This window comes from Notechis scutatus, chromosome 4, assembly GCF_049901735.1.
Source record: "Notechis scutatus isolate UNSWTSFEM ecotype Mainland chromosome 4, rNotScu1.2, whole genome shotgun sequence".
Lineage (NCBI taxonomy): Eukaryota > Metazoa > Chordata > Lepidosauria > Squamata > Elapidae > Notechis > Notechis scutatus.
Genome location: NC_142012.1, coordinates 15,342,101 through 15,367,210, shown reverse-complemented (window position 1 = coordinate 15,367,210; position 25,110 = coordinate 15,342,101). Strand labels below are relative to the sequence as shown.

The 25,110-nt window shown below is 40.9% G+C and overlaps 1 protein-coding gene across 7 annotated transcripts in view; it reads left to right on the top strand.

Annotated features, from left to right (window-relative positions):
- Positions 1-18,541: 18,541 nt before the first annotated feature.
- Positions 18,542-25,110, top strand: part of FAM13A (family with sequence similarity 13 member A) — a 142,110-nt gene continuing 135,541 nt past the window's right edge. For 2 of the 7 annotated variants that reach the window (XM_087962862.1, XM_026672645.2), the window contains exons 1-2: positions 18,566-18,813; positions 24,856-25,048. In XM_087962862.1, coding sequence (XP_087818988.1) covers positions 18,787-18,813; positions 24,856-25,048 — 220 coding nt within the window. In that variant the 5' untranslated portion in view covers positions 18,566-18,786. Of the gene's footprint in view, positions 18,814-24,650; positions 25,049-25,110 lie in introns of those variants that run through there. The other 5 variants (XM_087962864.1, XM_026672646.2, XM_087962861.1 and 2 more) reach the window with 5 other exon arrangements.

Here is a 25,110-nt window from a genome sequence, read left to right as displayed (position 1 = left end):
AGTTCTCCAGAAATAAATATATATATAGTCTTCAACTTATGATCAAAATTGGGACCAGAATTTCCATTACTAAGCAAGGTGATTGTTAAGTGAGTTACTCCTGATTTTTCAATGATTTTTTTTTGCATGGTTGTTAAGTGAATTACTGCAGTTGTTAAGTGAATTTGCAATGGCGAAGAGAATCTGGCTTCCCCCGTTGACTTTGATTGTCAGAAGCTAGTTGGAAAGGTTTCAAATGGCAATCACGTCATCCCAGGATCCTGCAACTGTCATAAATGTACGCCGGTTGCTAAGCACCTGAATTTTTATCATGTGACAGGGATGCAATGGTCGGTCATAAGTGTAAGCACCGATCATAAGTCACTGTTTTCATTGCCTTTGTAACTGAACAGTGGCTAAATGAATGGTTTAAGTCAAGGACTACTATATTTCCTCGAAAATAAGACCCTAGCATGATTTTTCAGGATGCTCCTAATATAAGCCCTATCCCAAAAATAAGGCTGTTAAGACCATCAGCAACAAAAAATAATAAGACATCACATGAAAATAAGCCCTAATGCTTGCTTTGGAGCAAAAATTAATATAAGACCTGGTCTTATCTTTGGAGAAATATGGGGTATACGTATTTGGCAGGGGGAAATGGCAGGGGGAGAATGAACAAGCTAAAGAAAAATCGTTGGAAGGAATTTCAAGTCATCGGATAATGAAATTTCCAAGTTGATCTTACAAGGCTGGGGAAGGCTGTGTTATTCTATTAGCTTGGTTTCACTGCATCATTATGGTATGAAGAAAGATAACAGATAATCAGAGTTGGAAGGGACCTTATAGGTCATCTAGTCCAACCCCCCCACCCAAGCGGGAGACCCTACACCATTTCTGACAAATGGCAGTCCAATCTCTTCTTGAAGGTCTCAAGTGATGGTGCTCCCACAACTTCTGAAGGCAACTTCTGTTCCATTGGTTGATTGTTCTCACTGTTAGAAAGTTTCTCCTTATTTCCAGGTTGAATCTCTCCTTGTTCAGTTTCCATCCATTATTCCTTATGCCTTGGAAAATAGCTTGACCCCTACCTCTCTGGGGCAGCCCCTCAAATATTGGAAGACTGCTATCATGTGTCCCCTGGTCCTCTCTTTACTAGACTAGCCAAGCCCAGTTTCTGCAACCGTTCGTTGTATGTTTTAGCTTCCGGTCCCCTAATCATCCTTGTTGCTCTTCTCTGTACTTTTTCTAGAGTCTCAACATCTTTTTTTATAATGTGGTGACCAAAACTGGATGCAGTACTCTAGATGTGGTCTTACTAAGGCTTTATAGAGTGGTATTAGTACTTCCCTCGATCTTGATTGCATCCCTCTTTTAATACAATTTAGGATTGCATTAGCTTTTTTGGCTGCTGCTGCACACTGCTGGCTCCTATTTACCTGGTTGAAAGAGAGTAAAGTCTGCATTTTCTACCCCTTAGGAAAAGACGGAGTGATGGGGAAAGGCCAGATGCAACCTGCTTTCACTTCCCATTCTTGAGACGAGGCCATTTTTCTTCTCTTCCTTTGGCAAGAGAAAGGCTTCTTTTATTAATAACCTTTCATGGGGCTGTGCTCTGCAGAGCACATTTCTTCCCCCGGCTCCATGGTCTTGCATGACTTCGCGGGAGAGCTGCGAAGGTAGTCTTGGACTTATGACCATAGTTGAGCCCCAAATTTTTGTTGCCAAGCAATTGTTAAGTGAGCTGTGTCTCATTTTATGGCCTTTTTGCCACAGTTGTTAAGCGAATCACAGCAGGTGTCAAGTGAATTGCGAGATTATTAAGCAGACCCGACTTCACCCACTGACTTTGTGCAACTGTCGTAAGTACATGCCAGTTGCCAAGCACCGGAATTTGGATCACGTGACCCTAGGGATGCTGCAACAGTTATAAGTGTGAAAAACAGTCATAAGTCACTATTCCCAGAGCTGTTGTGACTTTGAGTGACTAAATTAATTTCATGGTATTTCATCAAAGATTCTGCTGAGCTTTTTAGAAGTTGCCTGCCGAGACAAGAGCTTTCCATTGGTAGTCACAAAATACAGGTGGTCCTCGACTTACAACAGTTCATTTAGTGACCGTTCAAAGTTACAGCACTGAAAAAAGGGACTTATGGCCGTTTTTCACACTTACAACCCTTGTAATCTCCTCATGGTCATGTGATCAAAATTCAGATGTTTGGCAACTGGTTCATACTTATGACTGTTGCTGTGTCCCAAGATCATGTGATCACCTTTTGCGGTCTTCTGACAAGCAAAGTCAATGGGGAAGCCAGATTCACTTAACGACCGGGTTACTAACTTGTCGATTACAATGTTTCACTTAACAACGGAAGTAGGAAAGGTCGTAAAATGGGGCAAAATTAACTTAACCAATTGTGGTCGTAAATCAAGGATTACCTGCACTTCCAAGATCCCTCCTATTGAATATGTGGTTTATGTTAATGTCTTTTAAGCCTGGAGAGAAACATCTGGATGAAAAGAAACCAGTACTATAAAAAAAAGTGTTCCACTGGGAAACTGGGAGACGTAAGTAGTCATGCAGCTTATGTAAAATGTTTCTTTCGGTTCGCATTGAGACACACTGGTCTTTCAAAGAAGCAGTTTATGCCTTTTCTGCTTTGACTTGGGTTTTTCAACCTTAATGTCCTAGCAAACACTTTGTGTGTAAACAGTTTCAACTGATAGCCTGGTTAAGTGGGTCAAACAGGGTAACGGCATGTGCGAATGTCCTTGGGAGATGGGGAAGAGCCACAACCAGGGGAATGGTCAGACAAGAGGCAGCCGTGCCTGCAGCAGGAATGGAGGCATGGCAAATGTCTCAGAAGGGACCCTCCCCAGTTTCTTAGGCTGTACAAGTGATGGGGGAGAAATATACTACTATCAAACTTGCAAGATTCTGTTAACACGGCCTTATAACAAAAGTGGAATTAATGCATCTACTTGTGCTTCTTGTCTGGACTACTTTGCTAGGTTGACACCAATGTCCCAACAAGTATCTCCTAGCACATGGATTGTTCTAGTTCCTCTTATCATGCACACACACACACACACACACACACACACAAAAAAAAAACACACATATATCTATACAATAAATAGATGATAGATAGATAGATAGATAGATAGATAGATAGATAGATAGATAGATGAGAGAGAGAGAGAGAGAGATGATAGATAGATGATAGATAGATAGATAGATAGATAGATAGATAGATAGATAGATAGATAGATAGATAGATAGACAGATAGATACAGATAGATAGATACATAGATACATAGATGATAGGTAGGTAGATGATAGGTAGGTAGATACATAGATACATACATAAATGATAGATAAATAAATAGATAGAAAGAACAGGAAATAAAAGAATAATGCACAAAAAAGAATTTTCATTACAAATGACATTTTCCAAAATACCATACCTAGAAATCCATGAATTTTGCAGCTAGGTTTTATATTCTGGCAACAGAGGTTGCTCTAAGAAGATGCTCTACAAATAATACGATTTCCATCCCTGTGGAATTTGGCTTCCTTAGTTACATTCAAAGCTGCCCTTGAACAAAAAGCCAATAAGGTTCTGCATCCCCTTTCCTTCAGGAGTGTTCACCAGGAACAGCCAAAAAATGTCCAGAGGGCCAACATGATGGAGTGATTGTCCATAAATATAGTTGAAGTTTTGATTGCACCATCACCATCACAAACCAAGAACAATCGAGGATCCTCTACCTAAAATGACTGATTTTTGGCCACTCTCATTCTGCCTATTCATCTTTTATGGCCTATGGAGGTCAGATTCAAGAACAGACAAGGATCTTACATCAGAACTAGGAATATTGGAATGTTTGCTGCCTTGTATTATATATGAAAAAAAAATCAGGATAAAACCTTCTAAAAGCATCCTATAACGTGAAGTATTGAAAGCTTCAGAACCAGCCCTGAACCAAGTGGGATTTTCTTTGGGGGATGCATAATGGACATATAGTATTCCCTTGTATTTTTTTTAGTTGTGTAAGCTGCCTTGAACTACACATGGGGGTGGACCCCATATCTATTTTTAAAACAAATAAGAGTAAAGCAAGGGATTTTTTTTTAAGGAGCCTTTTTCTCTCTCTCTGCCACACAGCCACTATTGGCTCCAATCCTATGATGATAATGGGACCTAACAGAGGCTGCCAAACACCAGTATGACCCATTGGTTTGATGCAGTCCATCTGCTCCTCAGGACTGCTGAGTGGCACCTCCTGGACTTAATATTTCTCTTTGTGGCATTCTAATAATGGACGTGCCAGATAGGGAGATGTTTGCCAAAGAACCAGCAGCGGTGACTGCTGTTTGTCACTGTGATTTACAGCATTCCTGCTTGACCCAGCATTTGAGGCCAGCCAAACGCCATCTGCTCTCTCCAAGGGTTTCTCCAGCAAGCTGTTTGAAACCCAAGGACATCACTACCTCTGGCCTGATGAAGGTGAAATAGGAACGCCACTCTAGATCAGGGATCTCCAACCTTGGCAACTTTAAGCCTGGAGGACTTCAACTCCCAGAATTCCCCAGCCAGCAAAGCTGGCTGGGGAATTCTGGGAGTTGAAGTCCTCCAGGCTTAAAGTTGCCAAGGTTAAAGACCCCTGCTCTAGATGGCAAGGAGAGAACAAAGGGAACAAGAATCCAAGGGCAGGATCTATCTCTTACTCTGGACACCAACAAGAATTGACCTGGGGATCAATGAGCCTTAATTTTGGGGGAGCGTGGGGGGCAAAATCCCCCAGCAGTTTCTAGATATGATATGAGGAAGGGGATTAATGGGTCTTTGGTGCTCTCTGAACTTGGTGGCTGACTTGCAGATGTTTCATTACCAAACAAGTGTGGGAAGTTTTATATCAAAATACCGTATATTTCAATTCCTTAAACTGTCTCCATCTTTCCGTAAACATTAATAGAATTCACAATGTCTCGAGAATCAGGGTCTCCGCTAGATAACTGACAGCTAAGCTAAAACTAAGTTAATCAAATAAAAAATAACTAATGGGGGGAAATCCTTAACTCAAACTTCCTTAAACCCTCAAATAAATTACACAGACTTAATGCATACCTCAAAGAAGAAAGTCTGTAAACACAAATAGAGTTAATATAAACTGTCTCTCAGCAAAATTGCATGTACACCAGAATAAACACCATAGGGGAGACATACCTGCACACACACACACATTCCCCTCAGGTGTCATCCTAGAACCAACACATTCACACACCACATTCCTCAAAACCCACACCAAGGACCAGCTCCTCTATAAAACAGCCCTTTCGTACCTCATTTTCTCTATAGCTACCCTCACAGACAAATCTCTTTGCTTTTGGGAATAAATCAATCTCTTTTCTTCACAGCTGTCTGGATTTCATTTTTTTTTTTTTTTTGAGAGAGAGAGGAGAGGAGAGGAGAGGAGAGGAGAGGAGAGGAGAGGAGAGAAGAGAAGAGAAGAGAAGAGAAGAGAAGAGAAGAGAAGAGAAGAGAAGAGAAGAGAAGAGAAGAGAAATTAGCAGGCTTTGCTATGCATCAGAAATACAGGTAGTCCTTGACTTGCAACATTTCATTTAGTGACCATTCAGTTACAGTATAACTGAAAAAAGTGACTTATGACCGTTTTTCACACTTACAATGGAGATGTTGCAGCATCTCCACGGTCATGTGATCAAAATTCAAAACACTGGGCAACTGACTCGTATTTATGACACTTGCAGTGTCCTGGAGATCACATTTTGCGACTTTCTGACAAGCAAATTCAATGGGCAATCCAGATTTACTTAACAACCGTGTTACTAATTTTAACTAGCAACAGTGATTCGCTTAACAACTGTGGCAAGAAAGGTCATAGAATTGGACAAAACTCACTTACAACTGTCTCCACTTAGCAACATAAATGTTGGGCTCCATTGAAGTCATAAGTTGAGGACTACCTGTATTCAATAGTTATTTTTATCTAAGTGTAGGTTTTTAAAACTACAGCTCAGCTTTGTGCCCTGGTCATTCAAAAAGTATGACTTGTGCCTCTTTCCATAGCAGGGTGTATATTCTCCTCTCCTTCCCACCCATTACCCATCAGTATTTTGAAATCTTTCCATGTTAAATGTAATGCAAGCTTCCTCTATCAGATGCCCTTGGGATATGTGTGCTGGGAATTCTGGGAATTGGAGTCTCAAAATATCTTAAGGCCATCACTCTGGGAAAGGCTAAAAGTATCCATGATGCTACTTTCCAAAACCAGTAAATTTCAGAACGTAAACAAGAAAACTAATGAGCCCATTAAAAGACATTTATTGCAGTATTCTCTGTTTTGTTTCTTGCCATCATAGTGAATCACTGAATCTCTTGCCTTCTATGGTTTTCTTCCATGTCAAATTTTTTTTTTTTGTTTATTGATGGACCTCCTGAACCAAGCCAAGCTTGTTGAATCTCCTTCAAAAATCCAACTCCGTTCCATTCCAGTAGGCCTCATTTGTTTAATCATGTTAAGAGCCGTAGAAAAAGACTCAGCCATGTCTTTACAATGGAATGTAGCATGCTTGACAAGTGACCTTTTTTTTTCTTGGCCTAATTGGACTTTCTAAAACTAAAAAAAAATGGGCCTTTCACTTTATACAATCTACAAAAATCTTCCAAGGAGGATAAGATGTCAAACCTAGATATTATATCACATAAAACATGTTTTCCAACTGGTCCTTTCCAGGTGAATTGAAACTACTACTCCCGGAATTCTCTGCCACGTTGGCTCTTAATTCTGGAACTTGCAATCTCATACCTGTGTTTCTCCCAAAGTAAGACTGGGTCTTATATTCATTTTTGCTCCAAAAGACGCATTAGCACTTATTTTCCTGTTAGGTCTTATTTTGGGGGAAACACAGTACTAAATGTGTCTGTCTCGCTGATTATCTTAACTGGGGCTTATTTGGGGGATGGTAGGGCTTATATTACAAGCATCCTGTAAAATCATGCTAGGACTTATTTTCCAGTTAGGTCTTATTTTCGGGGAAACGCTGTACATTTGAAAGGTTGCAGGTTGGAGAACAAGCAAACAATTATTGAAAGTCTTTAGAGCTGTTCATCTGGACCTTGACTGATATGCTATTTAAAAAATATTAAATATTAAAATATTTTAAAATATGCCATTTAAATAATAATAATAATCCCATGAATGGGCATAATATAAAGATAATGATCAACTGTTACTGGACTCAGTTACTGGACAGAAGAAGAAGGAATCTATCATATCCTAGTTGTAGAACAGATACATTGGCTTCTCAGGATAATATGTGTATAAAAGCAGTGTATAGTCTTTCTTTTAGTTGAAAATGTGATTTTTTTCAAAAACTTTACTTGTGGGAACTATTGAGACATTTATTCTTAAAGAAATCAGAGTCTTATAGCACCTTTGTTGAGGTAATTCCCCGTTAGGAGAATGAGCGCATACAGGGAGACGTATTTGAGAGAAGTGGTTGAATAATACACACACAAAACACAGATACACTGTACAGTAAATGTAGGTTTTTACTTCCAGAAAGATTTAAGCAAAGTTCAAGATAAGCAGTCCAAAGTCATTCACAGGTAAATCAGTCAGTTTTTCAATCCAGGGATAATCCAATAACAAATTCCAGTGTCAAAAACAGTTCAGTATCAGACTTACATCAAATCCAGAAATATCAGTCAATTAAGAAAAATGGAGGAACGGCAATACTTTCCAACAGAAGGAAACAGAGATTTACTCACATTCTCTTCTGAGACTAAGGCTAAGACAAACCAGGTTTCTGGCTCCATCTTATGGCCGCTTGAGAAACCACACCTAATTACAGTTTTGCATGTTCTTAAAGATACAGTTTTAAAATGTTTATCCTGATTTATATATTTCTAACCCAAATACCTGTTAGGTGACTTATATTCCTAACAACCTTAAATGCTAATAAACACAATTTATACATAAGTTTTTCTGGCGTTCAATTAACAGAATAACAGTTTGAAGGGACTTTGGACCAACTCCTTGATCAAGCAGGAGACCCTGTACCATTTTAGACAAATGGTGGTCTCTTTTTTAAAGCCTCTTTTTAAAAGGTAATAGACAGTGGTGGGATTCAAAATTTTTTACTACTGGTTCTGTGGGCGTGGCGTGGCATTGAGAGCCTGGCAGGAGGAAGTTACTGCAAAACCCCATTCCCACCCCAGCCTACTAACTTGCTTTCCAGCTCCGTTCTCCTGTGCAGGGCAACAAAAGAAGACCCAGCCGATCAGCCGGGACTCAGGAGGCAGAAAATAGATGGGGCGGGGCCAGTCAGAGGTGGTATTTGCCGGTTCTCCAAATTACTCAAAATTTCCACTACTGGTTCTCCAGAACTGATCCGAACCGGCTGAATACCACCTCTGCTTGGTGGGCGTGGCTTGGTGGGCGTGGCAGGGGAAAGATACTGCAAAAATCTCCATTCCCTCCCCACCCCACTAACCTGCTTTCCAGCTCCGTTCTCCTGTGCAGAGCAACAAAAGAAGACCCAGCCAATCAGCTGGGACTTGGGAGGCAGAGAAGAGATGGGGGTGGGGCCAGTCAGAGGTGGGATTTGCCAATTCTCCGAACTACTCAAAATTTCCACTACTGGTTCTCCAGATTTGGTCAGAACCTGCTGAATACCACCTTTGGTGATGGAGCACCCACAACTTCCGAAGGCCAGCCATTCCTCTGGTTTATTGTTCTGTCATCTCACTTCATCAGATGTATGAAGTCCTAATAAAGTTATGCATACGGTTTTAAAGCTGTTTAGGGTTCTCTCCTGCAGAACATCATCCCTACAGAGATAAAATTGGGGGTTATTACTTATTATTGTTTTTATATTGGGTATGTTTATAAGCCGCCGAGTCACTGAAAGTGAATGGGACAGCCATATAAATTTATTTAAGCAAACAAATGTCTTTACAGCTGACTTAAAATTATGCTTCTTCAGCTTATGCACAAGCCACTACTATATCTGACATTTATTAATAACCTTTTTGTCTGTGGGATTTATGGAAGAGGCTCTAGCAAAGCAGTTGCATCAGAATTCCAATACATTTCCTTGCACCACCAGACTGTTGCAAGAGCTTAAGTTTTGGCCACCACTTTAAATTTGCTTATAAAACGAGAAACTGGGTTATGTCAATGCACACTTCACTTGACAAGTGTGTTTCGTTTCATTAGCTGCTCATCTTTTTCTTCTGCATATTTTGTCTAAACAGTTTTATACTTGGGTCAGTTCTGCTAATTGTCTTCCCGAGGCATTTGGCATATAGTCTCAGAATTCTAAAAAACCTCCAAGGATATCTCACTTCATTCAACCTGATTCAGTGTTAAAAAGAACAAAGTAAGAAAAGTTATAATAAACTCTGCTTAGACAATAATTACAGAAAGGGACAGAACCATTAGCTCAATCATTTTGGCTTCTTCAAAGCCTTATGAGATTCAATAGAGAGAGAAGGAATTCCATCCAAAACCTGAGAGCTGTAATATCCCCCAAAGTGCACGTCTTATAAAAGAATAAGTTGTTCTCCTAATTGTCATTTAATTGTGTGTTTTGATTTATACAGCAATATACTCTGCTCATGTCTCTCTTTAAGTCATGAATAAACAAGGCAGGGCCAATGTCTAAAAGAAAAGAAAAGAAAAGAAAAGGGAGGTGGCTGCAGTCAGTTCTATTTACATGCTTATTTGTGCAAACAAGAGAGCCATTTAAATTAAGGAATGGTATGCTATGAAGAACAGGGAGGGATGGTGCAGTGGCCTAGAGGTGGAGCTCTTGCCTCACAATCAGAAACTGTGAGTTCGAATCTAGGTAGAGACAGATATTTCTCTTTCTCTGGGCACAATGAGAATATATCTGCCAACAAAACTCCACACTGGGGATAGGAAGGGCATCCGGCCATTAAACACTCTGCTAATTCCATTCAGTTGCCCAGACTCCATCCTGCAAGGGATTATGGGGTCATTAAATGATGATGATGCTATGAAGAACAGGGAACTGCTTCTCCAATCTGCTTTTTGATAAATATTTTATAATTGGCCACACCTTTTTTCGAAGTCATTTTGTAAATAAGCAATCCCTCTATATAACAACCACCAGCACAAAAATCATGCACCCAAAAGCAGCTTCAAAGAACAAAATCTAGATAATGATAACTCTGAGGCGGAGGAGGAGGCCTTCAATCTGTTGTTTTAGTTTAGTTTAGTTTATTGTCATTGCACCTCATACAATGAAATCAAATACCATCTTCAATGCACATCATGACCATGAAAATAAACACAAAGAGATATCCTTCACACTTCATACATTGAACCGAAACCCCGACACCACACCAACATTGCACTATACAGTAGAATTCAGAAGAGCTACTGCCCTGGGATAGAAGCTGTTTTTCAGCCTATTTGTCCTTGTTTTTATTGTCCTGTACCGTCTGCCAGATGGTAATAGTTCAAAAAAAGGGTTCCCAGGATGAGATGGATTTTTGGGAATGTTTTGAACTTTCTTAAGGCAGCGGGAGCTATAAAGCTCTTCCAAAGAGGGGAGAGGGCAACCAATGATCTTCTGGGCAATAACATTAACCCTCTGGAGTGCTGTCCTATCTGCCCCTGTGCAATTGGCAAACCATACAGAGGTACAGTATGTTAAAATGCTCTCTGTGGTGCAGCGGTAGAAGGTCACCAGCAGTTTTTCATTCTGTTGTTGTTTTCTGAGAAGTCTCAGGTAGTATAATCTCTGCTGAGCCCTTTTGACCAGTGCTGCAATGTGAGCACCCCAAGTCAGGTCCTCTTTTATGGTAACACCCAGAAACTTAAAACTGGCCACTTGCTCCACTCAGTCTCCATTGATAAGCAAGAGCTGGATGTCTGATCTGTTCCTTCTATAGTCCACTATAAGCTCCTTGGTCTTATTGGTGTTGAGGACCAAGTTATTGCCTCCACACCACGAAAGCAACTGGTCCACCTCATCTTGGTAGGCAGACTCATCCCCCTTGGAGGTGAGTTCCACCACTATCATCTTCAGTGTCCTCCCTTGGAGACTGATGGACTTACCTGTTAGGCCAATGTAGCAAAACCAGCAGTAGTAACTCAATGTTTCCAAGCATATGAAGCAATTTCCCAAATTTGTTTCCCAAATTCCATAGATTTGAGGTGGTCCTCTATCTAAGACAAATTGCTTAGCATTACAGTGCACTTGGATTCAAAGGTCTGACAGCTAGGCCACATGATTGCACTTTGGGTGCTAACCAACCAGCCTGCATTTACGTCCATTTGCAGCATCTCACAATCACATTTCCAATGTTTATGAGAGTTTTGCCAAAATATGGGATTTACTTATTTTTTTTGGCAAAACCAGTCCATAGGTTCACATAAAACCATCATGTTCACTTAATGAATGCAATGATTGCGTTACAACTGCAGCATTGCTTTATGATTGCACTTTACTACTTACCTTGAGGTAAAATGGGTGGCCTATAAATTTGATAAACAAATGAATACAACCATTTAACAACCACCACAAAAAAGGTTATAAAAGTGGGCTGGTCATGTGGTCGATCCAATTTATGAACGTCATGATTTACAACCACAAGGAGCAGGTTTCATAATGGCCATAATTCAAGGACTACCTCTAGAAACATAAATGCAATCCATACATTTAGCTAAATATCTATGGAGATTCTCTGTCATCCAGGTTGTCCCAAAGGTGCTTTTCATAAGGCAACTGGACTTTCTTTGTTTTTTCCTGGAAGATGTTTCACTTCTCATCCAAGAAGCTTCTTTGGTTCTCTTCAGTTCTCCTCAGAAGAAGCTTCTTGGATGAGAAGTGACACGTCTTCAAGGGAAAAAACAAAGGAAGTTCAGTTGTCTTTTGAAAAGCACCTTTGGGAAACCCATATGCTCTTTCTATATCTCCAATCTCTTAATATTGTGCTGCTGAAGTTCAAACAATGGTATTGATACCATTGAGACCATACTGTAGGCTTAGCACATGTAGATATTTCATTATGGAAGTCAATCTTCCAACAGTTTTAAAAACCCAACCCTTTGTCTACTCCCTCTCGTGCTCATTATATTGTTGAGCATATTATTTTTCCAAGGGATATTTTTCTTAACATTGTGTAAGAAAAGTGCAGTATTAACTGGACTGGGAATTTTGGCTGGCCCTCTGGGTCTTCCCAGCTACATTTTTTCACAAGGCACAGCTTCCTGAGGAAAAAAAATGAAGGAAGAAGGTCTCCATTGGGAACCATTGTAAATTCCTGAAAGGAAAGTGTTTACATGTATGATCCTAAATAAATCAATGATAATGTCATTGCTTATACTTCAGGCAGAGTTGATTGCTTTCTAAAGCCTCTTAACTTTTAAATTTCATCTCTGCTCAAGATTTGCATTTAAAAGACCCACCTTTCATTTCTTACTGCTGATGAGATTTTGCTTTACAGGTAGTCCTCGATTTACAACAGTTCATTTAGTGACATTTTGAAGTTATACTGAAAAAAGTGACTTACGGCCATTTTTCACACTTATGACCGTTGTAGCATCTCAAGGTGATTTACATGTGGATGCCTGACAACTGACTCACATTTATGATGGTTGCAGTGTCCTGGAGTCATGTGATCTCCTTTCGTGACCTTCTAACAAGCAAAGTCAAGGGAAAACCAGATTCACTTAACAACCATGTTACTAATTAAACAATTGTAGTGATTCACTTCACAAATGCGGCAAGAAAAGTTGTAAAATAAACTTGGGGCTCAATTGTGGTTGCAAGTTGAGGACTATCTGCATTTTTGCTAGATGCACTCTTTCTTTCACCCTGCTAAACTGCTTGAAAGGGAAAGTAGAAAATCTTTCAGAATATCAACTCAAAAGTGCTACAGTTAATGAATCAATAACTGTGGCTCAATACACTTACCAGGTGGATATCGTGTTTGACTTTGCAGTGCGGCAATGCAAGATTATCTAAGTACAAATTTGTCCAGTAGCTGGACACAACCCCATCACAAGCACACATTCCCTTTTATAGTCCTGAATTCCAGATCCTTTTCTCGGTGTGAGAAAGAGGCATTGAAGTGGTATTTTATTCTCTGAGCCAGACAATAAAAGTCATCCAGCCACTTTAATGATGATAGAACAATAATACGGAGAGGAATGAGGAATTTTGGTTTTCCGTAAGATGTCAACATTTTTGCCTATTCAACAACACATCCATGCTTAAGAGGTTAACATTTTCAGTACCTCTATCTCACAAAAACCAAGTCACTTTTCTAAAATGACAGAATATTTCAGCTTTGTCTTATATAACAAAGTGCTGTCATAATAATTGAATCTGGTCGCATCAGGATTTATATAAACAAAATAACTAAGAGCAAAGTGTAAACTCTTTCAAGTTCTAGAACTGTGAACCAGAATTTTTGTATGAAGCTCTTCATTTGCAAAGAGCATTATACTGTTTGCCACATCTCTCTTCCCAGCAACAAACCTTATGACAGAGAAACATTGCAGTTTGTGGCTGGGACAGATAATTTCAGCAACTCAAATCTCCCTCCTTCCCTCCTCCTTTTCTTCTTTCCTCCCTCCTTGCAATATGCTAAATAAATACATTAAAAACAAATCTCTCCTTTTTTTTTTTTTTTGAGGGGGGTTGGAGGATTTTATAATCAGCCAATGGTCACATTGTGGGGGAACAGGTACCAGTTGGATTTTTGCTTTTTTTTAAAAGAGAGAAGTGAGAGTCAATTATAGGTGTGCAAACTATAGGGAATAAATTACAGAATACTTTTTTCCATAGCTTCCTAATCCACTTTTAAGTCAGAAGTTGTGTTATTTTAACTCTAGCATTCTGGCAAAAGGAGGAGGCACGGGTTGCTCACCCATATTTTAGGGCAAGATTTAACTGTCTTGAAGACACAAAGGGTGTGCATACTAAATGCATACATTACCAAGGAAAGTCTTCTACAATGTCACTCTGATCACTTGGAACTTGACTAGGGACAAAGGCTTTGATTTCTGCTCCTGACAAAAGAAAAATGTGACTTGGAATCAGGGCATTCCTTTCTTTTTGCCAGAAAAGCAGAAGCGAAAGGATCAAATAAATAAATAAATACTGCCACATGGTGTTAACATTTGAGAACTACAAATAAAATACTGAATGTTCTCTTTCAATTTCATACAAAAATCAAAGACAGCTATCGCAGATTAGGGGAGAAGGCTGAAATCTGCCCTCTGTGGTGAGAGCAATGTTGCAGTAAGACACACACGCCCCTCAGCTTCTGTGCATGAACCTCCCTCAGCTTTTGCACATGAATACCTGCTTCTGCGCACGAACCCTTCAACTTCTGTGCATGAACCCCCCACAACTTTTACATATGAACCCCCCTCAGCTTCTGTGCATGAACCCTTCAACTTCTGTGCATGAACCCCCCACAGCGTTTACACATGAACCCCCCTCATTCTGCGCATGAACCCCTCTCAGCTTCTGCGCATGAACCCCCCCTCAGCTTTTGCACATGAACACCTGCTTCTGCGCATGAACCCTTCAACTTCTGTGCATGAGCCCCCCACAACTTTTACATATGAACCCCCTCAGCTTCTGTGCATGAACCCCTCAGCTTCTGTGCATAAACGCCCCACAACTTTTACATATGAACCCTCCTCAGCTTCTGTGCATGAACCCCCAGCTTCTGTGCACAAACCCTTCAACCCATGAGCCCCCACAACTTTTACATATGAACCCTCCTCAGCTTCTGCACATGAACCCCCCAGCTCAGCTTCTGAACCCTTCTCACATGAACCCCCTTCAGCTTCTATGCATGGCTACCATTTTTGCATATTTCTATATACACTTTCCTGTGTACATCCCTGGGCTTTGATATCAGAAAACAGGTTAAATAGTATGGTAATATTTGGGCTTATCAACTACCGTAGTTCAAGTACCACATGATGGATGAGCTCCCATTCTTGCCAACCTAGCATTTCAAAAGCATGCAAATGAGAGTAGATAAATAGGTACAATTTCTGTGGGAAGATAACAACATTCCATGGACCTCAGCATATAATCATGCCGTCCACATTACTATGGAAGCGTCTGGACAGGGGAAGTCTTTACCTCTTTTTTGTTAATCAATCTTAGAGCTGAGGATATCAAGACTGCATTTAAAAGTCTGGTAGTTTTTTAAGAAAAGAAAAAATAAGAAGAAACTGTTTCCTTCCTCCCTCTGAATAGAATGCACTTGATTTTCTGATCTTGAATTGGCTCTAATAACAGCATTGTTCAAATAGGGATTTAATCCTTTCTTTTGCAAATCATAATATAGCAATAATACTTAGACTTATACCGCTTCACAGTGCTTTACAGCCCTCTCTAAGCGGTTTACAGAGTCAGCATATTGCCCCCAACAATCTGGGTCCTCATTTTACCCACCTTGGAAGGATGGAAGGCTGAGTGACCTTATGTCGGTCAGGATTGAACTGCTGGCAGTGGCAGAGTTAGCCTGCAACACTGCATTCTAACCACTGCGCCACCATGGCGCTCTATATATCTTAAATCAGGAAACGATGTATTTTGAAATAACCTACCAGTAGCTATTCCTTCTCAGGACTGTGACATTTGTCCCTTTAAGGCAGTGTTTCTCAACCTGCAGCAGCTTTAAGATATATGAACTTCAGCTCCCAGAATGCATGCAGACTTTACAAACAGAAGTCTACTTTATTCCTGTATTTGATGATTTCTCTTCTCTGAAATCTGCCTACAAGTATTGCCGTTTCTACTTTTATCATATAGATCATCAAATTGTGCTCAGGTAGGGTATAATCCAAAGAAAGGTTTTTGTTTTTTTAAAAAAGAGCCTACTGGTGATTTTAATGAGCAGTTTAAAAAATACATTCAGATCCCTTCCAATTAGTTTTGGTTCAGTGTCCGTGTTTATGAGAAATAACAGCAACAAAACTGTAGCAGAAAATTTATCTTTCGGAGCGAGTAAGAGATAAAGCAAATATACCTAAGAATGAACATCTTCTTTGGCCAAATTATGTAGATGTCTACTTGGGCATCCCCAGGAGTTTAGTGTTTTCATCATAGTGACTAGGTAGCATTGCAAAAGATGCTGTATCCCTTCTGTGTCGGTGGGCAGCATCACAATGCAAGTAACCCTGGACTAATGACCAAAATTGGCATCAGAATTTCCACTGCTAAGCCAAGCAGAGCTTAAGTGAGTTGCACCCGATTTTATGACCTTTTTGCCATTGTTGTTAAGCAGATCACTGTTGTTAAGTGAATCATGCAGTCCTTATGTGAATCTGGCCTCCCCCAACAACTGCTTGTTAAGAGCCAGGATTGTCTCAACTGGCAATCACATGATCCCAGGACTCTACAACTGTGGTAAATACATGCTGGTTGCCAAGGGCCTAAATTTTGATCATGTGACTGTGGGGATGTTCAATAGTCATAAGTGTGAGACCTGGACATAAGCCACTTTTGCAGTGCCATCATAATTGGAATAGCCACTAAATGAATGGCAGTAAGTCAAGGACTACCTATACAGATACAGGCCCTGGGTGGTGTCCCCTCTTCTCCGGAGTTTCCTGGGAAGAACCTTTTAGTGGTGTCGTCCCGTTTAGCGAATCTTCTTGACACAGTTATTAAGTGAATCACAGTGTCAACTCATAAAATATTTCTCTGGTCTTTTAGAGTTGCCAACAGAAAGGGACGGGGTAGTAGTATAGCAGCTGCAAAACAGAAACTGCATTCCATGGATGTTTTCATAGATAGTTTCCAGGTGACCGAAGTTTCTGTCACGCAAAATTCTAACTGGAGAACATGATTGATGACTCTTGGCTATGGATGTGTCCCATTGGAGAATATGAATTATGATACACTCAGGGGGTGGGGGAAAACCAGGGTCAAGGGTGACAATGAATGATGTTCCTCAGAGTTGGCTACGCTAAATGTTCTTTGAGCTTTGAAAATCAGGCTAAAATCAGACTCATGATTTAAATGGGGGTTACTATCGGAGCCCTGACACACAGAGGTTGTTAAATTAGTAACATGGTTGTTAAAGTCAATCTGGCTGGCAGAAGGTTTGCAAAAGATGATCACATGACCCCAGTCACTACGGCCACCATAAATATGAGTCAGTTGCCATGGGGATGTTGCAATGGTTGTAAGTTTGAAAAATGGTCATAACTCACTTTTTTCAGTACCATTGTAATTTCAAATGGACCCTAAATGAATTGTTGTTGTAAGTCAAGAACTACCTGTATTCTGTTTCCAGCTTTTGTTTTCACACACCTGTCGCATCTTTTCCAAGGTCATCATTGCTACCCAAGCATCTGAATTTTGATCACAGGAGCATGAGGATGCTGTAACGGTCATAAGTGTGAAAAACAGTCATAAGTCACTTTTTTCAGTGCTGCTGTAACTCCAAACAGTCACTATGTGAACTGTTGTTAAGTCAAAGACTACCTGTATAGGTAGTCCTCTACTTACAACAGTTCATTTAATGACTGTTCAAAGTTAGAACGGCACTGAAAAAAAGGGACTTATGACCATTTTTCACACTTCCAAAATTTCAGCCTCTCCACGGTCATGCAATCAAAATTCAGATGCTTGGCAACTGATTCATTTTTAGGACATCTGCAGTGTCCAGGAGTCATGCGATAACTTTTTGCAATCTTCTGACAAGCAAAGTCGATGGGGAAGCCACTTAACAACTGCAGTGATTCATTTAACAACTGTGGTACGAAAAGTCATAAAATTAGATTAGATTAGGTTAGATTAGATTCAACTTTATTGTCATTGCCATGGATACAGGCAACGAAATGCAGTTAGCCAGAGTTAGCCAGTTAACCAGAGTGCAAAACAACAGTAAAATATAAATATATGTATGCAAATATGCAAGGCATCTATGAATATGTCAATGGAAAACACAACAAAATGTATGTACATGACCACACATAGATAAGTATGTCTGCACATATATGAACATATACAACTGTACAAAATGTTTATGGACACGTTGAATATAAATACAAATGCACAGAGAATTATACAAAATACATCATATATTATCAAGGGATGCAAGGAGGAGTTCAGCAAGGAAACCGCTGTATGGTAAAAGCTGTTCCCTAGCCTGCTGATCTTAAGACTGCAGGCACCTGAACCTCCTCCCAGATGGAAGAAGAGTAAACAGTTTGTGGGCTGGATAGACAACATAGGACAAGACTCACTTAGCAACGTAAATTTTGGGCTCAATTGTGGTCGTACGTTGAAGACTACCTGTGTTGCATTTCAATAATAATGCAGTATAGATCAATGAATACACGAAGACGCTATGCCAGCTGCTGCAGCTGCTTCCGCCACTGGGCTACGGCCGACTTCCAGCGGGCATTCCTCGCCAGCCTCCCGTTGAAATCCCTGGAATTTCCGGGGAAGATGCGGCTTGACTCGGAGGCCCCGGGTCACGTGACTTCCAGGGCCGACTTAAAAAAAGAGTTCTTCTCTCTTTGCTGCTCTCCGTGTCAGCCGCGGGCATCCCGCGCGCGAAGGGAAACGGAACTTCCCTGCGTGGCGAGACTGTCGCGGCGCTCGCTGCCCGTGGACCCCCTCGGGGATCAAGCGACGCGCGAAGAGATTCCGCCTTCCGGCCCTGCAAGACGATCGCTGGGGGTGGGTGGAGGGGGAAAGCGCCTCCTTCCTGAAACCCCTCCCGGCCGCCTCGTTTCTTCCCAGCCCCTCGGGAAAGGATGGGGGCCGGCGCCTTGGCCATCTGTGTGAGTACGGGGCTGCCTGGCGGTCGGTAGGCGTGGAGAGCGGGAGAAGGAAGGCCGGGGTGGGGTGGGGGGCTGCGTGTGTTTGCACGCGGGCCAGGTGGGCGAAAGCGCGCGCGGGTTTGAACGCCTTTGCTGCGTTCCTCGGTGAATGCGCGACCGTCTGGATTGCTATTCGCTGTAGCTGCCCTGCCTGGATGAGGCAGTCGGTTTTGTTTTATTGTTGGAGATATTTGCCATCTTTTTCTCCTGGCCTCCGATTATAATAATATAATTATAATATAATATATAATATATTGTAGCCATAAATCGAGGACTACCTGGTATTCAGCTTTGTTCGGGTATTTTCCCACATGCTTTTAAAGTTGTAGCAAAGTTTCAGCAGAATCTTGCTACAACTTGCTACAACGTTGCTACAACTTTAAAAGCACAACTATAATGAGGTGGGAAAATACCCAAACAAAGCTGAATACCATTCATGTAAGTACCCGCGAAAACTTAAGAAAACAAATATATATATATATATATTATAATCAAGAACTATTGCAATACAGGTAATCCTCGATTTACGGCTACAATGGAGCAACAAAAGTTGAGTTATGGCCACAAAAGCCAACAAAAGTTGAGTTATGGCCACAAAAGCCAACAAAAGTTTGCTTGCTTAAAGCAAAATATTTGACAAGCGAGTTTTGCCCCATTTTACAATCTGTCTTGGCCACAGTGGTTAAGGGAATCTGGCTTCTCCCTTGGCAGATGGTCGCAAAAGGTGAGATCCTGTGACCCTGGGACACTGTCACTGTCATGAGTCGGTGGCCACTAAACATTTCAATTTTGATCAAGTGACAGTGGAAATGCTTGCAAATGTTTGTAAGTGTGAAAAACGTGCCATAAGTCACCTTTTTCGGTGCAGTTGTAACTTTGAACAGTCACTAAAAGGGTCCTTGGTCATTTCTGAGCTTGCCTGTTTTCTTGCAGTCATTGCATTACCCTTAACTAGGTAACATCGTCAGTCCTAGTCAGGAGTGAATTTTCTCCTTATTACTGAGGAAACAAACCCCACTCCTTATTAGCACTGATGATGTTACCTAGTTGGGTCATGAAATGTCTGCAAAAAACCCAAACAAGCTCAGAGAGCAGCAAGGACCCCCTCATTTCAATCCCAGAGCTACATATATTCTCCTTTATTGGTCACTAAAGGAGCTGTTGTAAGTCAAGGGCTACCTGTATAGATTTACTATAAGCGCAGAGGAGACTATTTGTAGCTCAGGGTTGAAATGGGGGTTCCTTGGTGCTCTCTGAGCTTGGTGGTTTCCTTGAAGAGATTTCACTACTGGAAAATAAAATAACAACTTTGGGACCATCAGGATCTGGATGATTGAGAATCTCCATAGACATTATGCACTGATGACATTACCTGGTTTGGGTAATGAAACGTCTGCAAGGAACCAACCAAGTTCAGAGAACATCAAAGACTTTTTATAGCCTTCTGCGGCAGATGTTGCCTCCCATAAATATCAGGAGAGAGTTTGCTTTGTTTTGGGGTTTTATTTTTAGCTCTGGGAAATCATTTCTTGATTCAGCATTTGTTCTCAGGCATTGGTGTCCATGCCTGGAGAACTACAGTAAAGTGAGATCTGTAGAAATTGTGTTGTTGTTTTACCCCGGTTGGATTTTATTACTGTTTTGAAAAGTTATTTCAGTGCTAGCCTGTGGTTCAGGAATTTGCAGCATTTGATTTCACAATAATTTCACAGTTGCACAAGTGGCAGTCTGCATGTTTTAGAAGAAGAGGTGTGAGGGAAATGTGGTTGGCTCCTCTAAATAGGATTTCCCCTTATGGGAGGACTTCTGATTTGTGGGGGTTTACTGTTCTTTTTGCTGAGGTACTTTTGTCAGTAAAAGTGATTGAAATTGTCAGGCGGTTGATCTCAAGAGCAAGTGCTCGTATGTCTGCCTGCAGTATGAAGATGATTGAAGTAGAGATTATAAACATACTACTTGTTGCCTGTTTACAGAAGCACTTTTTAAACAATCAGAAGCAGACAAGATTTAACATGATTTAAAACATTGTTCATTCAAAATAAATGGTTCAAACAGCATATGAAGATCTGCTGTTCCCTTTAAAAATCTATCTATCTATCTATCTATCTATCTATCTATCTATCTATCTATCTATCTATCTATCTATCTATCTCTATATGGAAAATCTCTATAAAATGTTTTATAGGTGGCATTTGTCACCGGCAAGACTAGCAAAAATATTCAGCAATATGTCCGCCAAGTGTTGGAAGTGTAATCAGACCTTAGGTACTTATTATCGTATGTGGTGGACATGTATGAAAGCAAGAAAATATTGCACGAAAATACATACATGGTTCGAAAAGATGATCAAGCAACATATAGATCTGACACCAGAAATATTTCTGTCAGGTATAATGCCGGAGGGCTATGATAAAGGGACTGTATACCTAGTTTTGAATGTATTGACAGCAGTGAGGATTGTGTTTGCACAATATTGGAAAAAATGAGAACAGTCCCTCAGATGAGAATGTAATTCGGAAAATACTGGACTGTGCAGAGATGGACAGATTGAAATGAAAAATAGAGGACAACGGAGGTATAGAATATTACTCAACGTGGGATAGATTTTAAGAGTGGTTAGAGACAAGAGGTAGAAATTAGATGAAGAAAGATTATTGCTATGAATGAAAGATGGTTTATAACTACAAGTATGCCAATATAATCAACAGGATTACAAATAAGCTAACAAAGATAAATTTAGTTAAATTAATCTGTTGCACCATGACTATTGTTTTTAGTATATGTGTTACTATTTCTTTTTTTTTTCTTTTTTCCTCTGTAAACGATATGCCCTGACAATACATGAATATGAATTTTTGTTATGAATAATAATAAAAAAAGACCTGCTGTTCCCTTATAGCAGGGGTATCAGATTCAAATTCATCAGGTTGTGTTTGATCTGAGGCAGAGGGCATGGCCGTGGGGTGTGTGGCCAGCTCAATGTCACTCGTGTTGGGGGCACTTGTGGTGGCCAAGTGCTAAGGTAGGACTTTCCTCTGACCCTCCCTAACTCTCATTATAATCTCCCTCCCTCCCTCCCTCCCTCCCTCCCTCCCTTCCTTCCTTCCTTCCTTCCTTCCTTCCTTCCTTCCTTCCTCTTCCTTCTCCTTTCTTCTCCTTTCTTCTCCTCTTTCCTTATTTTTCCTTCCTTGCTCTCTTCCCTTCATCTTTCGTCTTTCCCTTTCCTGTCCCTTCTTGCAAGCTCAAATGCAAATGGGGAAACATTTCTCCTTTTGTTTTGTTTTTAGTTTGTTTTGCTAGCCCTCTGCCAGTGAAAACGGAGCCTGCGGGGGTGGGGGGGGTGGGGTGGCTGAGCTTTATTTCTGATGTGTGCTGGTCCTTTGCTGCTTCCAGGGCGGTCCCATGAGCCAGATCTAAACAGCCCACGGGCCTTGAGTTTGACATCCCTGCCTTATAGCTTACTTGTTCTCAGTAGAAAGAAATGGATTCCAATAAATGGGGAAAAGATCATTCTGCATAAAAGATATAATAAGGTGATCCTCAACTTACAACCACAATTGACCACGAAGTTTCCATTGCAAAGCAATAACATTTTTAAAGTGATTTTTGCTCTGTTTATGACCTTTTTTGCCACAGTTGTTAAGTGAATCACTGCAGTTGTTAAGTTAGTAACACAATTGTTATGTGAATCTGGCTTCCCCGTTGGTTTTGCTTCTTAGAAGGCAGCAAAAGGTGATCACATGACCCCAAGACATCATAAATACATGCCAGTTATACAAGCATCCAAATTTTGATCATGTGACCACTGGGATGCTGTTAACGGTTATAAATGTGAAAAACGGTCATGTCACTTTTTTCACTGCTGTTGGAACTTCAAATGGTGACCAAATGAATGGTGTTGAGGAGTAAGTGTGTACAAATTGTATATATTCTGTATTCTTTCTCATAGTCTTATCTGCATTTTAATATGTGTGATTTACATAGGTATGAGATTTATTGCTAACCAGGGGTGGGCTGCTGAGGGTTCGCAGGGGTTTGGGAGAGCCCCTAGCTAAGATTCTGTGCAATTTGGAGAACCCCCAAATCCCACTCCTGGCTGACCCCGCCCATCCCATTCCGCCCCTCCCAGGAATCCCCACGGAGCCTACGGAGCCCAGGGAGGGTAAAAAACACCTCCCCCTCTGCCGTGGTGAAGGAGGCTGACTAGGCCACGCCCACCATGACCATGCCCACCCAGCAACCAGGCAGAGAACCCGTTGCTAAAATTTTTGAAGCCCACCCCCATTGCTAACTATGGTGTGGTGCTATCTCATTAGGTTGCCCTAATGGCCAACAATTAATCACAGCATGCTTAAATTGAAAATGGATGTACATAAAGATGTACAGCAACTGTAGGGCAAAAAGAGAGGAGGCTATATGTGTGAGAGAAGATAGGTGTGCAAAACCAAGCATTGGCCCCAGTTTCCTGAAAACAGATGAACAATATGATTACATCTGCTTTCTAGGCAAATTATAATAGTAATTTTTATAAACGGTGCATATAATTTAACACCCAGCAAAATGATAACATGAATAGTCAGACCTGAATAACCCAATAGGAAATTCCACCTCTCTAGACTATACAGTAAAAAAAAATAGTAATAATCCGAGAAGTTAATTTTCAGGTAAAATGATATTTTATGCATTGTTTTTATTTATATTTGCTGATATATGCATAAGGCTTCTTTAATTATATACAGCTTAAAAACAGTGTTTCTCAAACGTGGTAACTTTAAAACGGTGACTTCAAATAATTGGAATCAGAGGTGGGGTAAGCAATGGGTGCATGGGCCTTTCCCACATGCTTCTGTCTCCTCATTAGATATAGCGGCCCCTGCATACCATGATCTGTTTTTCTGTACTTGGGGAGGGCCTGCCTTCTGCACACACACACACACACACACACACACACACACACGAACATCTGGGATCAAGTATAGAGGCTGCAACATTGATGCTGATAGAAGCAATTGTAAAGTTGCAAGCATAGAGTATGGTGAATTGAAATAATTCCCCAAGCAGTCCTCCCTTCCTTTTTTCCTTTCTTTGATTCCTTCGTTCTCTCCATCCTTCCATCCTTCCTCCCTCCCTTTATTCTGTCCTTTTCCCTTCTTTCTTTTTTCTTTTCCTGTCTCTCTTCTTTTCCTTTCTTTTCACTTCCCATGCCTTCCTTTCCCCTTCTCTCTCTCTCTCTCCTTTTTTTCTTTCTTTCTCTCTCTCTCTCTTTCTTTCTTTCTCTTTCTCTCCCTCTCTCTCTTTCTTTCTTTCTTTCTTTCTTTCTTTCTTTCTTTCTTTCTCTTTCTTTCTTTCTTTCTTTCTTTCTTTCTTTCTTTCTTTCTTTCTTTCTTTCTTTCTTTCTTCATCCCTCAGGCCTTGTCTAGAGAGGCCAGAAGTTGATCTTTCACCTGGGCAACTCTTCCCTAATGAGACACTGAGATAATTTTTTAATTTACAAGCTGCCTAGAAGGATGGAAAAATGCCACGCCTGTCTGCGCAGGGCTGCATTACAAATCCACCTTTCCGTGTTGGGTTACCACGTTAGACTTGATCTGCCCTCTGCCATTGCATAATATTACATCTATGTTTACACTCATTTTTCAGAGAAACGAGGCCCATTCACAGAGTACATGTAATTTCCGCTCCGCCCATAGTTGCGTCTGGTAATGCAGCTTGAATGTTTCTAAGTTATCCACTCAGTTGCTTGGCTACGGATTCAGGCCACTCCTGTTGACTTTCTTTTTCCTGTTCAACCAGGGTGTTCTGTGTTTGCATCTGTGCACGATCTGTCCCAGACCTTTTTAGAAGTCCTGCCTGGAATCTCGACCTCAGGGAGGCTTCGGTTCCATAAAACCCACAGAGTCGATCCCTCCAGTTCCCTCGGAAGGGAAGGGAGTGCTTGGTCAAGCCATGCCACCTCCCATCGTCACTCTGACCAGGTGTTCTCCCTTTTTGTGTCCTTTCAAGCAAAGTAACTCAGCGGTCAGGCTTAAAGGAGATATGAAAAAGGTTGCCGTCCTGCCCCCAAGCCGACAGAAGGGATCCTGTCATCGCCGGAGGTTGTTTGGCGTTAGTCTTCAGGAACTGCAGCACGAAGGGCTGAGCAAGTGTGGAATCCCAACGGTGGTGTGGGATATTGTAGAATATCTGTCTTGGCACGGTAAGCTACTCGCAAGTCCTTTAAAACAAGAAAGGAAAACTTGTATATTTCTAAGGCAAGAT